Source organism: Heteronotia binoei, chromosome 21 (genome assembly GCF_032191835.1).
Source record: "Heteronotia binoei isolate CCM8104 ecotype False Entrance Well chromosome 21, APGP_CSIRO_Hbin_v1, whole genome shotgun sequence".
Classification (NCBI taxonomy): domain Eukaryota; kingdom Metazoa; phylum Chordata; class Lepidosauria; order Squamata; family Gekkonidae; genus Heteronotia; species Heteronotia binoei.
In genome coordinates, this window is record NC_083243.1 from 178,340,803 (window position 1) to 178,355,417 (window position 14,615).

At 43.5% G+C, this 14,615-nt stretch overlaps 1 protein-coding gene across 1 annotated transcript in view; it reads left to right on the forward strand.

The window, feature by feature from the left end:
* The window catches only part of TNS1 (tensin 1), a 494,447-nt gene that overhangs the window by 402,000 nt on the left and 77,832 nt on the right, over positions 1-14,615 (forward strand). Inside the window, exon 19 of the mRNA XM_060261061.1 lies at positions 8,904-8,990. Within this exon, the coding sequence (XP_060117044.1) occupies positions 8,904-8,990 (87 nt within the window). The remainder of the gene's footprint in view (positions 1-8,903; positions 8,991-14,615) is intronic.

The following is a 14,615-nucleotide window of genomic DNA, read 5'->3' on the forward strand; positions in this document are numbered from 1 at the left end:
AGGGTGCTGCCTGATTTTGTTTACCTGGCTGAGTGAATCACTGGAAAATTCCAGCGGCACGATAGGGTACTGCACTCATTAGGATAGAGAATGTGAACGCTTCCTTTGTACCCGCAACGTTTCTTCAAATATGCTCGAATTTCCATTGCAGCCATTGTTGCTGTTGACTGTAAAGCACCCAAAAAGTGAGCATGGTACTTCTTGTCATCTACAAGTCCATGGCACTTGTCTTTTTTTTAAAGATTTTTATTAACAGATTTTCAATTCACAATGATGGCACTTGTCCATAAAAATTACATTAGACAATATAAGACAAGCATCAGATCTCAGAAAGCATGACTTTTTTAAAGATTTAGAAAACGATAGAAGGGGAAGTTAATTGATGTAGCACAAAGTGCTGTTGGGAAAGTTAAAGCCACGGCGGTCAAGGAATAAAGGAGTTTCAGAAGAACTCTCCCAACCACATTTGCAAGGATATGTGTAAGAACCTCAATACATTTTTAAATGCTTACACTTGTTTTATGGTGCATGCTAGTGGTAGCTAACCTTTTGGGAGGAGTTTCATATGTTGAATACAAAGTATTCCGTAGTGCCACTGTAATATTAATTGCAGTTCTTTTTTCTTTCCAATGCCTTCAGTTAGTTTTGCCTCCCATTTCCTGACAGAAGTATAAGACTTCTTCTCTCCCATAATTTGGAACCCAAGCTTTCCTGGTTCTGTCCAGGTGTCCCAGGAATGCCTAATGACTGAGATTTGCAGCACCCGTCTATACAAGCGGTCTCCAAGAAAGGGGAGCTTCTGCTGGTCTGAAGCAATTTGATGCACTTTTCTAGATTAAGGTGTTCGTATAGCATCTCTCTGGCTCTATCTCCACTGAACTTGCTGTGACTCCTTTTGCCAGACTTGCATGTTTAAACTAGGTGGAAGTATTGTGTCTGATTTGTAATTACAGGTACTGTATTTTTTGGACCATAAGACACACTTCCCCCCCCCCCACCCCACCCCCCCCCCAAAAAAGTGGGGGGGGAAGTGTGTGCGTCTTATGGAGCGAAGGTACGTACCTTCCTCTGGGGGGGAGGGGCGATCCACTGCCTCCGCCTCTGATCCCGGCACTTCCCCAGCGCCTGCGTGCCTGGCTCCAGCTTCTTCCAGCAAGTGCTGGGATCGCTCCACGTGGCCCCACTGCAAACCCAGCGCTTCGCGAGTGCTGGCTGTGGAGAGGGCAGCGTTCTTCCTCCTTGCCTGGCTGCCTGGCTCCAGCTCTGATGCTTACAGCAAGCGCCAGGATCGCTCCCTCCGCCCTCCGATCCCAGCGCTTGCTTTAAGCATCAGAGCTGGAGCCAGGCAGCCAGGCAAGGAGGAAGCACGCTGCCCTCTCCACAGCCGGCGCTCGCGAAGCGCTGGGTTTGCAATGGGGCCACGTGGAGTGATCCCAGCGCTTGCTGGAAGAAGCTGGAGCCAGGCAGGCGCGGGGGAAGCGCCGGGATCGAAGGTGGAGGCGGCGGATCACCCCCAGGAGGAAGGTGCGTCCTATGGTCCGGAGCGCCTTATGGTGCGAAAAATATGGTATTTGGCATTAAGCCATTCCATTCATGGAGATCATGGTAATGGAGTTTCAGAACTGCCTGAAAGACTATTTTCGACAAGACCATGCTTTGGCTTGATTTTGTGCTCACTGAGAGAGCAGCATCAGTGCCTTTCCTATGTTTACTGCACTGTGTTGAGTCAGGAAGGAAATGTCCACCACACCCACAACATGACATAGCCCTGGGTGATTTCAAGTCTTTTCTGAAGGCCAGAACACTTGCAGTCTTAGGCAGGACTTGTTCTCTCACCATGGAAACTGGAAATCACTTAGAACAAATTATGCACATTTTTCTAAATGTATGCAGTTTGTACAATTGTACAATTTATGCTTTCAGTATTTTTGGCTTTCACAGAATTCAGAGCATTTTCGTATGGGCCAGTGAAGGACAGAGAGGCATCACTAAAATGGTTTGAACTGGTGGAATTTGGTGAGACAGGTGGGGGAGACTTAGGTGGGGCATAAAGTGTGGCTCTAGTGTAGTGGTTAAGTGTACGGACTCTTATCTGAGAGAACTGGGTTTGATTCCCCACTCCTCCACTTGCACCTGCTGGCATGGCCTTGGGTCAGCCATAGCTTCCACAGGAGTTGTCCTTGAAAGGGCAGCTGCTGTAAAAGCTCTCTCAGCCCCACCTACCTCACAGGGTGTCTGTTGTGGGGGAGGAAGGTAGAGGAGATTGTGACCGCTCTGAGACTCTGAGATTCAGAGTATAGGGTAGGATATAAATCCAATATCTTCTTCTTCATTATCATCATCATCTCCTTAGATATCTGAACCTTCAAATAGGCACAGATTGCCATTTTTAAACATTTATCTAAACCTCTGAGAAGCTACAAACTGGCCATTTTTAAAATAGATTCTAAAGGAGTCAAAATGGAGGCAGAATCTATGACATGCAGTAAATACCTTTACAGAATATACAAAACACCCCTTTAGTGTTGAGCAATTTAAAGATTTTCTGATGTCCTTTTTAATGGGCACTAATATACTGTTCCTAGAACAGGGCCTTTCCCAGTTGAATTCACATTGGTATGCTTTCTGGTTTCCTACAGGGTTGCCCAGGCTTGCATTACAAAAAGAGAAAACACTTTCCAAAATTATCAATCTTTGAGAACAATGCACTCAGTAAAGACATACAGCTAGCTAAAGGCACATAATGATGATTGCGTCTGGAATGTGGCCTTGGCCTCTGCCACTGGGGGACTGGTAATTACACAAAAGTTCTTAATTGCAGACTCCTCAGAATGTCCTGGATCTCCCCCAGCCAGCAGTCCGAGGCTTAACTGCTGATCTCCTTCCACCACAGCTCTTAGGCTACAGGTTTAGGCAGAGGAGAATATGGCTAGGTTCTAGGAGGAGGAGAATTGCAGCAAAAAAACCCCCAAGCTTGGAGTGCATATATAAACAAAATTACACTCTTCAAAGGCCGTTGAAGTCAGCAGGCTTAGAGGAGTGCGGGGCTTTTTTTCTGGGGGAACGTGGTGGAATGAAGTTCCAGAATCTCTTCATGGAAACAAAAATCTAAAAAAACATGTTTGAAAGTGTATGAGGGGCACTCATGTTTTTCTCCTTCATATCCCTCTTGAGAGTTCTGGCACCTCTTTTTCCAGAAAAAAAAGCTCTGGAGTAGGATGTAACTCTTTCGGATTGCGCTGTTAGTCACTGTGGCACTTAAAAGTGCGTCTGCCTGTTCATAAACGTGGGTGGTGAACCCATGAAGGAAGCACATTTGCACATTCACTCATTCACTATATTTTGTTTACTGTATGCTCCTTGGAGTGCAAATTCAGGGGAAGCCTGTCCTGTGTTGTTGAAAGTGGAAGCTAGCTGCGCACAGCACTGATTAGTTGGAAATAAGTTGCATCATTAATCTACCTCTTTCCCAAATAATATTTTCAGCTTTTAAAAAAGGGGGTGGCAAGAAATGTAAATATAATCAGATAAATGTACATCTGACACCTTGAAAAGAAGGCAACCCTCAAGGATCATATAGTGAGGGGCAAAAAGTTTTGTTTGCTCGCTGCTATGACTGACAAATGCATCTTGAAAACAGAACTCTACTGGTTAGGCAACTAGTTCCCTATCTCACCTTCCAGGACTTAGCTGAAGTGATCCACGCAATGATCACGTTGAGGTTGGATCACTGTAACTCGCTTTACATGGAACTGCCCTCAGTTCTAATCCTGGAAACTGCAGCTAGTGCAGAATGAGATAGTGCCCTTGCAGATGGCAATGTCTTCATGGGCACGCATTCAGCCAGTGCTACACCAACCGCACTGGTTGCCTACTGAGTACCAGATCAGGTTCAAGGTTATGGTGATGACCTTTAAAGCCCTGTGTGGCCAGAGACCAGAATACCTTCAGGGCTATCTCTCCCCGTATGTGCCCCGAAGAGCCTTGCACTCTACTAGGCAACATCTCCTAGCAGTCCCTGGCCCGAAAGACATCTTCATAGTCTCAACCAGGGCCAGAGCTTTCTCTGTGCTGGCCTGGCCTGGCCTGGTGGAACATGCTTCCAGCTGAGATCAGGCCCTGCAGGACTTGCTATGCTTCTGCGGGACCTGCAAAACAGAGCGGTTCTGCCAGACTTTTGACTGAGGTGGTGGACATCAACCATCTTGGCCTTCCCTAGCCACAGCATCAACCTTGGTGCCAAAACTAACATCTTTCAGGAGACATCTTGGATTACCTGAATCTTATTGTTAAGTTGCCATCTTGTTTTTGCACTGGTTTAAATTTGGTTTTAGATTATGCTTTTTTAAACAATTGTTATGTTTTATATGTTGTGACCACCCTGAACCCGCTTGTTGGGTAAGGTGAGATATAATCCCAAATAAATAAAAGCTTCAAAAAAAAAAAACAATTCAAAGCAGCTCCTGATGGTTCTATAGTCCTGAAAGAGAGGGAAGGATGAGGTAATGAGGTAGTCAGAGTGGTATCACTGGCACATGTGGCCATAGCTGGGAGCAAGGAAATTACAAAATCCTTGCAGCTGTCATAGATACAGCATTTGCTCTAAGCCAGGAGTACTCATGTTTCAGGTGTTTCTGGAAGTCGGGGTCTTAGTTAATAGGAGACCAAACAAATGGTAAAAAAGAGACGTTTGCAGTTCTCCTGAACGTGTGCAGAATCACAAATCCGTTGGCAGGTACAGAAAAGAATTTGCATATTATTGTGAGATTTCTCAGATACACAGTACCCCCCGTTGTACACATTTATATTTTAATGTTCATATAAAAAGTGTATAACGTTTTTCTCACACTGGATCTAAGCACATGCACTTTGAATACAGTTCCATTCTACCCAATAATATACTATAAGGCATACTTTCCCACATGAATATATATGCAATTCCACTGATTCTCAAATGCCTGTGCGCTCCTATGCATACTCTGCATCCTTACATGTACATACAAACCCTAGAAGCTCTCTTTCACATTCTGTGCCCATCTCATCTCTTGTATTTTCATGCATTATACCCATAAACCATAAGCAATCACCGCATGCCTCTCCTTACGAGATATATATGCACACATTTTTTCCATGCATGCTTTCAAGCATACGCTCAGGTCAGAGCTTGAAGCAAGAATGAGCCACTTCTCCAGTAAAATGTATGTGATAAGTGAACCTCCATACATCAGAGATTCCAAGGAGGGGATCAAAAGGGTGACGCTGTTACCTTAAGGATGAAGAGCTATGGTTGTGGGAGAAGGACTCACAATTCTGTCTTCCATATTCTGCTTGCTGTTATACAGACATAATGTTACTGTGCTCTACAAAATTGTCCCAGCATCTCTTCTCTATTTGCCAGTTATTCCAGCATAATGCTGTGCATCTTTCAGGACTTTGGAGACACAAGAATGAGTGCGAGACCTTTACAGTGCAGTCTTAAGCAGAGTTGTATCCTTCTAAGCCCATTGACTTCAGTAGACTTAGAAGGGTGTGACTGTGCTTAGGGTTGCGCTGCCAGTGTACATTCTTTGGATTTCCTCTGTGGTTTGGCCTAACACAGCATGAGTATGACCAACAGTCCATACAGATAAACAAGAGGAACATAGTTGAAGAGAGCAGTAAGAACAGATGGGCACATGTACAATTCATATACATACACACACACTCGCAATGGACTTTTTAATGTCAGCAATACCTATATGGGGGGGGGGGGGGAATGGCAGCCATGGAAAGTTTGGTGTAGTGGTGAAGTGTGCAGACTCTTATCTGGGAGAACCGGGTTTGATTCCCCACTCCTCCACTTGCACCTGCTAGCATGGCCTTGGGTCAGCCATAGCCCTGGCAGAGGTTGTCCTTGAAAGGGCAGCTGCTGGGAGAGCCCTCTCCAGCCCCACCCACCTCTCAAGGTGTCTGTTGTGGGGGAGGAAGGGAAAGGAGATTGTCAGCCGCTCTGAGACTCTTCGGAGTGGAGGGCGGGATATAAATCCAATATCTTCTTCTTCTTCTTTTATAGGAGTCCCCTACCTGGGATATTTGCGTGTCAGTAATCCCAGGGAATGTTGCATCCCAAGTCCCAGGAGAGAAATAGTTGGCCCATATGCAGAAGCACAAGTCAGCACTCTGGTTGCCCACTTTGTACTAGGTGTTCTGTGCTCACAATGCATGCTGTCAAGCAGGAGACCTGGCGAGTGCACGAGGATGATGAGAAGGCTAGTGGAAGGAATGGAACTTCCCGCACTGCCTGGAAGAGAGTAGGGGGCAGCATTTTATTTACAATGCATGCTACTATAAATTGCCTGTTTGTTCCAGGGGAAGTATGCGTGGAATCTCACAGGTCATTATCCTCTCTGGTTCTCACTTGCATGAGAACTCTGATTTCCTATGCAGCAGGGTGGGGACGGCACTGTAATGATTAAGGCAAAAGGATTCTAGTAGGATTCGCTTCCCTGAAAAATCACCCCATACTGCAAATTGTGCCTGGCTCAGTAAACCCCAGGGCCTGAATTAGGCATACAGCAATTAGTATGATCCCACGGAGTCAGAGATGCCTGTATAAGTCACGTTGTGACTGCTGCTTATCCATTGGAATTCCTATACAAGCAGCAAAGCACTGAAGTATCACAAGACTATTAGCTATGTATATGTCCTCTATTTCTAGACGGGCCCTCTGTAGGAAAGAGCCTGGGTGTCTGAGGTTCTCTAAAATCACCAGATAGCCAGGGTTAACTATAACTGCCCCGTGTCCATCCTGAATCCAGATTTGATGAGTAAAAGGCTACTGGAGTTCTAGAGATTGGTGAGCTGCCCCATTTTAGGTTGTGTTTGGGTTGCTCAGTTATGGGTATAAAGCACTAAAAACATTTCACCTTTTATTACGAGTTCTTAATTATCATGTAGTATAAATAGGGATTTTGAACATGTACAGAATGTGCTGTTAACGTAAATCTAGTTAATGCTCTAGTTGTAGTTCACATACAGCTAAGCAAATACCCCAGTGAGTGATTTTTATGATGCCATGGAAATATGACCAAGTTCAGGGATGCTTTCGAGCCTCAGGAAGGTAAAGAAGCTGTGTGGTCCCTGAGCTGGCTTGCAAGCTTATAAGCTTAGCAGCTTTCTATTATTTTCTCTGCTATTCTCCCCCACAGCATATATTTTCTTGAGAGTTCTAATTTATGATGAAGCAAATGAAAAAAAAAAAATCACTGTCCAAAACCTTACTGTAAAGTTATCTTACAAAAAGTTGATTTAAAAAATCCCAAATCCTGGTGCCTTTCAAATTTAAGCTCTTGTTTTGGAAACTGTGGAATAAAAATGATCACATTATCTTGCCACATGTATGCTTGTACATAATGTACATTTGTATAAAGTTGATAGATAGGAAATGCATCTCATAAGGGCATGGGGGGAACTACACTGTCAAGAAGTAGCCATATTTAAGTTCCCATTTAAATAGTTACTAGTGTATGAATGTGTTGAGTAGAAAATGAAGAATGGGTGCATAAATATAGTGAGAGAAATTCATTTTTTCATTGCTCCAGTTATTGAGAAGAGTATGTCTACTTGACTGGGCCAAAGACTCAGCCATGGTTCCTAAGCCCTTTCCTGAGTGGGAAGCCATTGGTGGGGTCCAGATTTCCGTGGATTCAGTGGACAGGGGGTTGGATTCTGGCTTCTCTAGCCGCATGCCTGACAATCTGCTGCTTGGCGCCCTAGAACTGGTGCTGCTCACAGGATTATGAGGTTAAAACAGGCATGGTGGAGCCAAGTATGTACACTTACGTGCCCTTTTTTCATTTTGTACTTAAATTTAACTGCCTTTGTAAGCTGCTTGAAGGAAGAGTGTGATGAAAAAGGGGGGAAAGGAAAAAAATGACAACAGGAAATACAGGAAAATTTGTATGCCTTTAATAGGTAATGGGATTTTTGTAGTGAGAAATGTGGCAGTACATAGAAGAGATGCCTATGAAATCTCCTTTTGTCATTTTTGTATTAGATTTGCATCAAGAGAGGAGGGGTTGTGGCTCACTTGGCACGCAGAAGGCCTTCGGTCCCAATTCCTGGCATCTCCAGTTAAAAGGGTCTGGTGGGAGGTGATGTGAAAGACCTCAGCTTGAGACCTTGGAGAGCCGTTGCCAGTCTGAGTAGACAGTATTGACTTTGATGGACCAAGGATCTGATTCAGTATAAGTCAGCTTCATGTTTTCATCCTTCCGTTGCAGTGAATTTATGCAGCCCCCTTTTACTGTGGAAGCATGACAAGATTTCACCTTGGGTACAGTGCTAAATTGATTCTGTCTCCAAATATATTCCATTTCCTGTATCTCACAATTTGACCCATGACTCTCACGCTTGGAATATTCATCTTGTACAGTCAACAGACATTTAGTTTGGAAGTTAGATGAATTAGAGATAACTGGTGATCATCTTCCATAATTTCCAGATTGAATTTTCAGAAATGCAATATAGGGTTGATAATGATGATCAGTTATGTTACACTGATGCCCAGCTCCTCCTGAAGCCACAGGAAGTCAGATACCTTCATGACATTTTTACCTCAGACGTTTTATTCCTGAGGCTACCTGTTCATCCAGGGTCACGTGTGAAGGAGCTGCTAATTGAATTGGTTCACTGGTTTCCTCATGGTATGATTTTTGCACATCCTTACTACAGTGTCTCTAGGCCTAGATAAATTTCCAACTAATATTTTTTTTTCTTATGTTTTCCCTCCCTTCTTTTTCTTTTGTCTGTTGTGATGTTTGTCCTGCCTCTGACTCCTCTCTCACTCTCACTCTTCGTGATGGATATTGTTTCATCATTGGTTAACCTTCTTTATTCTTACCTATCCCGTCTCCCCCTATCAGAGTACAACGCCAAACTCCGGGACATCCGGAAGAGCATGAAAAGCCCCCATCCTCCTCTTCACCGGCAGCGATCCTTCTCCTTTTCTGGTTTGTTCTGTTGCTGCTTTTCCTTCTTTTTGCTCCTGCCTGCTTTGGACCTCCTCCTGCATGGTTGTTGATTACTGGGCTATGCCAAAGGCACCGGTGCAGAAAGATGGGATTTGTTTCCACCCATAAGAGTGAAAAAATGGGGCTATTTAGAATCCATGCAAAACGGCACTGGAGAAACCTTGAGAAATTTGGAGAATAGAAAAAACTGGAGAATTCAACTTCTTCTTGATCACAACAGTAGGGACTTTACCAGGCAATTCTAAGTCCCTTCCTTAAATATGACACCTATACCTCTCCCACCGAATAAATTCTTAGGAATTCTCAGAAGTATCCGGGTCAGGCTTTGTGTCTATCAGGACTGGATTCTAAATACAGCCTCTTTCTAATCCCAAAGCTTCTTATTTTTACCATCATTTGTGCTTTTCTTCCTGTCCTTCCCTTTGCAGTGTGTCTAATGAGCTTGGTGGATTCATTTGCTGTGTGAGATGTTCATTTGTGATGTATAGCCAGAAATCACTTGCAAAAGAAGGGGGAGGGGTGCTTTTGCACCACACTCACTGCTGCTTTGTTGGTGCTGTGTCAGTGTCCTCATAAATGCAAGGTGGGAGGGGGCTGCATGGGGTGGAAGAGGAGGGTACCAAAGTTCAGGAATGGGATGGTCACTTGCCCTACAGCTTGGCCACATGTCAAGATTTATTTAGGGGCTGTGTGTTTTCTACATGTACCACTGGGGGGTTTCTACTGCAAGTCTTTCCACTGTGCCTTACAGCATTGTCTGGGATCAGTAAAGCGCGTTCTGATTCTGCATGGCTAGCAGAGGCAGTGAGCGAAAGGTGTAAATTCTTGGGACTTAACCCAGCAGGTTGATTTGGAGAAAGGAGCCTACAAATGGACTTCAAAAGTGTGGCCATTCCACTGTGTTCCATTACATGTGCGGTGTTTATGGAAGCCAGAAGCTCTGAAGAGAAAGCGGTGGCAATGGAGCATGTTTTCACTGTGGAACTTTGTATTTAACAAGGACAGCTGAATGGTGGGGTTTTTTTGGAGGGGGGTGGTGGGAGTCTCTTTTATTGGTCTCTTACCATGCTTGGTAAGAGCCAGTTTGGTGTAGTGGTGAAGTGTGCAGACTCTTATCTGGGAGAACCGGGTTTGATTCCCCACTCCTCCACTTGCACCTACTGGCATGGCCTTGGGTCAGCCATAGCTCTGGCAGAGGTTGTCCTTGAAAGGGCAGCTGCCGTGAGAGCCCTCTCAGCCCCATCCACCTCACAGGGTGTCTGTTGTGAGGGAGGAAGGGAAAGGAGATTGTGAGCCACTCTGAGACTCTTCAGAGTGGAGGGCGGGATATAAATCCAATATCTTCATCTACCTCCCAGGGTGTCTGTTGTGGGGGAGGAAGATAAAGGAGATTGTGAGCCGCTCTGAGACTCTTCGGAGTGGAGGGCGGGATATAAATCCAATATCTTCATCTACCTCCCAGGGTGTCTGTTGTTGGGGAGGAAGGGAAAGGAGATTGTGAGCCGCTCTGAAACTCTTCGGAGTGGAGGGCGGGATATAAATCCAATATCTTCATCTACCTCACAGGGTGTCTGTTGTGGGGGAGGAAGGGAAAGGAGATTGTGAGCCGCTCTGAGACTCTTTGGAGTGGAGGGCGGGATATAAATCCAATTTCTTCTTCTTCTTCTTATTGGTCCTAAGCAAAGTTTCATCTCTCTATGTAAATTGAAGTAAATAGACGTAAAAGGGTGGGCCATTGGCCTGATCTAACATGGCTTCTCTTATGTTCTTATGTTCTTAAAAGGGTGTAACTCTACATTGTTGCACTGTTAGCTTCCCAGAGTGACAGCTATTTTTTCACTGATGTTAGGACTGCGACTGAAATCATAGCTAATCTGTGTCATCTCTGTTTTTCATAAAGAGAGCCATATAACTGTAAGAGAACATATGTTCTGACTGCCTATATGCAAGATATGTTGTGTCTTCCAGTTGACTTCCTTAAAATGTAATTTGTTCCCTTGTGAAATTTTCTGAAGTTTGATTACTTGGAGATTGGCTTCCACCCATCTCCTTTCATTTACCCAGATTTTAGGAAGAATATCACATATGCTTTGCCTGCCTCTTGTATTCCTCCAGAATCAATGCAGCACGATATTTTAGCAGTTTTGCCTATGGCCTCGCCTTGGAATGGTAGGCTATGGTGTAAGTATACAGTTCCCAATGAATATTAATTTTAATAAGATGTCACTCTAGACAGGTATGGACTACTCTGTCTGCTGCTTCAGTGCTTTGGGGCCAAAGGGCTTAAAAGAAATAACTGCATAAAATGGGATTATAAATTACTTTCCAGGCCCTTGATAAAACTGTATCTCATCCCTGTACAACACCATATTTATGCAAGTCAGATTAAGTAGTGGGTTTCAGGCTGTTACTGTTTAAAGTCTGGTCAGGAGACCACGAGGGGTATGCACTTGAATATACCTCAGCAGACACTAAACTAGATATTAGCTGTTTGTGGTTGGCTTGAGGATATCTGAAATGACCTATAGCACTCCCAAATTCCAGAAATAAAGCAAATTTAGCCCCAGAATTTCAAGAAAGTTTTGGTCTCAGAAGTCAAGAGTAAAAGAGAGGAAGCTGGGTCTGCCAAGCACCTATTTGGTGGCATCTCCTTCCTTTTAAATTTTAAAGGGCCATTAATTTCTGTTGGAAGATGGCTCTGTTATTTCCTATGAGGTGTAAACCTAGCCTCCAATTTCATAGGCTAGGTCTTCATATAGAAAATAATGGCCTTCTACATGTAAAAAGGATTGGCGACACTGCCAAAAAACTGTTTGGTGAGACCAGCTTCCTCTCTCTGCCACCCTGCTCCCGTTTCCTCTAGGGGGTGGTGGAACGAGGGAGGGGATTGCTAAAATGGTTTTGAATTCTTAGGACCCCCCCCATCCTGGAAAAAAACCCCAAACAGTAAGAAATAAAATAAACAGTAAGAAATAAATTGCTGAGCAGACAGGTTAAAACGGATAAAAGGAAGTACTTCTTCACCCAAAGGGTGATTAACATGTGGAATTCACTGCCACAGGAGGTGGTGGTGGCCACAAGCATAGCCACCTTCAAGAGGGGTTTAGATAAAAATATGGAGCAGAGGTCCATCAGTGGCTATTAGCCACAGTGTGTGTGTATATATAAAATTTTTTGCCACTGTGTGACACAGAGTGTTGGACTGGATGGGCCGTTGGCCTGATCCAACATGGCTTCTCTTATGTTCTTATGTTCTTAAGAAGATTATATATATATAATTATGATTATACACACACACATACACACTCCTCAGATCCGGATCTGAAATTAACCAAAATCTTTTTTGATGAGCAGTGCCCGAGATGCCAACGTTGGCCTTGCATTAATGTTGCTCTTGGTATAAATGTGACCAAGCATAAAACCATATTAAAGAAGGACTGTTTCCTCCATGGACATGTGTGGGTTTGTGAATTAGGCCCCTGTGTTCTCATTTTGTTGTGAGTAACAATACTTTGAATTGTCTTTGAGAGAGAAGGAGTTGCTGTTGGAATATTGCTTTGGCATCTTTTCCAGAATGAGAAAAAAGAGAGGGTTTGTTACAGATATTGCCTGTTTACATGCATAGAAATTAAATGGGAAAAAAAATACAATATGCTGAGATCTGGGTAGAGTCAAGTGATCTAAAACATAATTACGCAGTGATAACTATTGGCTAAATAAAACCTTCATCTCCAAATGCAGTCCCCAGATAATAAACAATGAAGGAGAGGAATGACTTGTCCTAATTTATGAGCTTCCAGGAAGCATCCATCCAGCTTCTACTGGAAATCAATTTTTGGACTACTTGGACCCTCTTATATCCTTTTATAACAGTAGATTTGCTTTTCTTTGCAGCAGAATGGAACAAAATAAGTGACAGGTTTTACCAGAGCAACATCTTCTTTGGTCATGGCAGTATGCCAGTTTTCAAGTGAGCAGAACTATCACTCACACAGAAGAACAGTACACTTAATTTGCAGGTATAAGATAGATTCCAAAACCCAATAGTAATGCAATAACATTTTATATGGACCAACCAGATTATCACAAAACAGTACTATGTATGTGTCGTCGAATCACAACTGACCTGGCAACCCCAGCAAGGAGTTTTTAAGACAAGTGAGAAGCATAGGTGGTTTTGCCATTGCCTTCCTCTGCAGAGTATTCCTTGGTGGCCTCCCACCGAACCTGCATAGCTTCCAAGACCTGAGAAGATTGGGCTATGCTGTGCTGCCCTCTCTCCCTCCACAAAATAGTAGGGATGTGGATTTCCACAGTTCTGCCCCATATAGAGTCCGTTGTCTCTCCCATTTGAGGGATTCAGTTCAAGAGCTTCCATCAAAGTTTATGAGCTTTGACAGAGCAGAACTGACCACCCCTTGCTGGGATTTCTGACCTAGCACAGAAAAATGGAACTCATAAGCGAACTAGGTTCAAACCATTTCCATGTATATATGAGATCAAATGTAAGCCAAGCATTTAGAAGTGCCTCTCTAAAGATTTGGCTCATTTCTGAAGACTCTGAGACTTGCACTTCAACTGCTTTCGAGATCTGAGAAGTGTGTGTTTCTGAGCTCTCAGAAGCAAGACAGGAATTTAGAAATAGTTATCTGAGAGCCTGAATTGGGTCTCTGATCTTCTCTAAGTGCCTGGAACACTTCTGAAAACTCAGAGTGCACACTGAGGAATGGTTCTCTAAATGTCTGGATCATTTTTAGGCTGGAGAACCACCCCAAAGTACCAACTCGTTGAACACCTGAGATATGCCTTGGAATGGGATTCAGACAAATGAATCATCCAAGGAAGTTGGAACCTTGCTTTGATAATGAAATCTGCTTTAACTGAATTTTGCAAAACAATCCCTACAGAATAATAAATGCAGGCCTTTAAGTTCCCTATGTGTATTAAACTGGATGGTAAATAACAAACAAAAAGAAGGAAAAGTTTCAGGGCATGGTGGCAAAGGCCAGAGTCAAAGAGGTATTTAAGTATGCCATCCGAAAGATTTTGCAGCAGAGTTATTTAGATGGTATGGTGTTAGGTATAAAACAGGATTCAAGATACACCAGAGACTCATTTGATGAAGAAGCAAAAAAAAAAAAAAATTGCTTAGATGTAGTAAATAAAAAAGCCAGAAATTACTCAGATCTTTCCTCATCCCCCGCCCCAGAAAAACCTCTGTCTCTTGTAAGGCAGAGAGCAACAGAAGATTGTGGTAGTGGCTTGCTTTTGCTGTTTTTTGCTTGCTTGATGTTTTGTTAATTCTAATGAAAAGGTATTCCACTATTGTTCCTTTTGGAACTTTTAATGGATTGCCTTCACTCTAGATATACAACTGAGAAAACAAGCCTGTTTGCCTCTTAAAGCATGCGGTTTTAGTGACAGCATTGTTATTCGTATTGCAAAGTTCTTTGTTTGTTGTGAGTGAATGTATCTTTTTGTCAGCCAAAGCCTCCTGGGGACAAATATTTATTTGCATCACCTTCCTCCCCAATAGTGACCCAAAGAAGCTTACATCATTCTCCTTTCCTCCATTTTATCCTTACAACATCTCTGTGAGGTAGG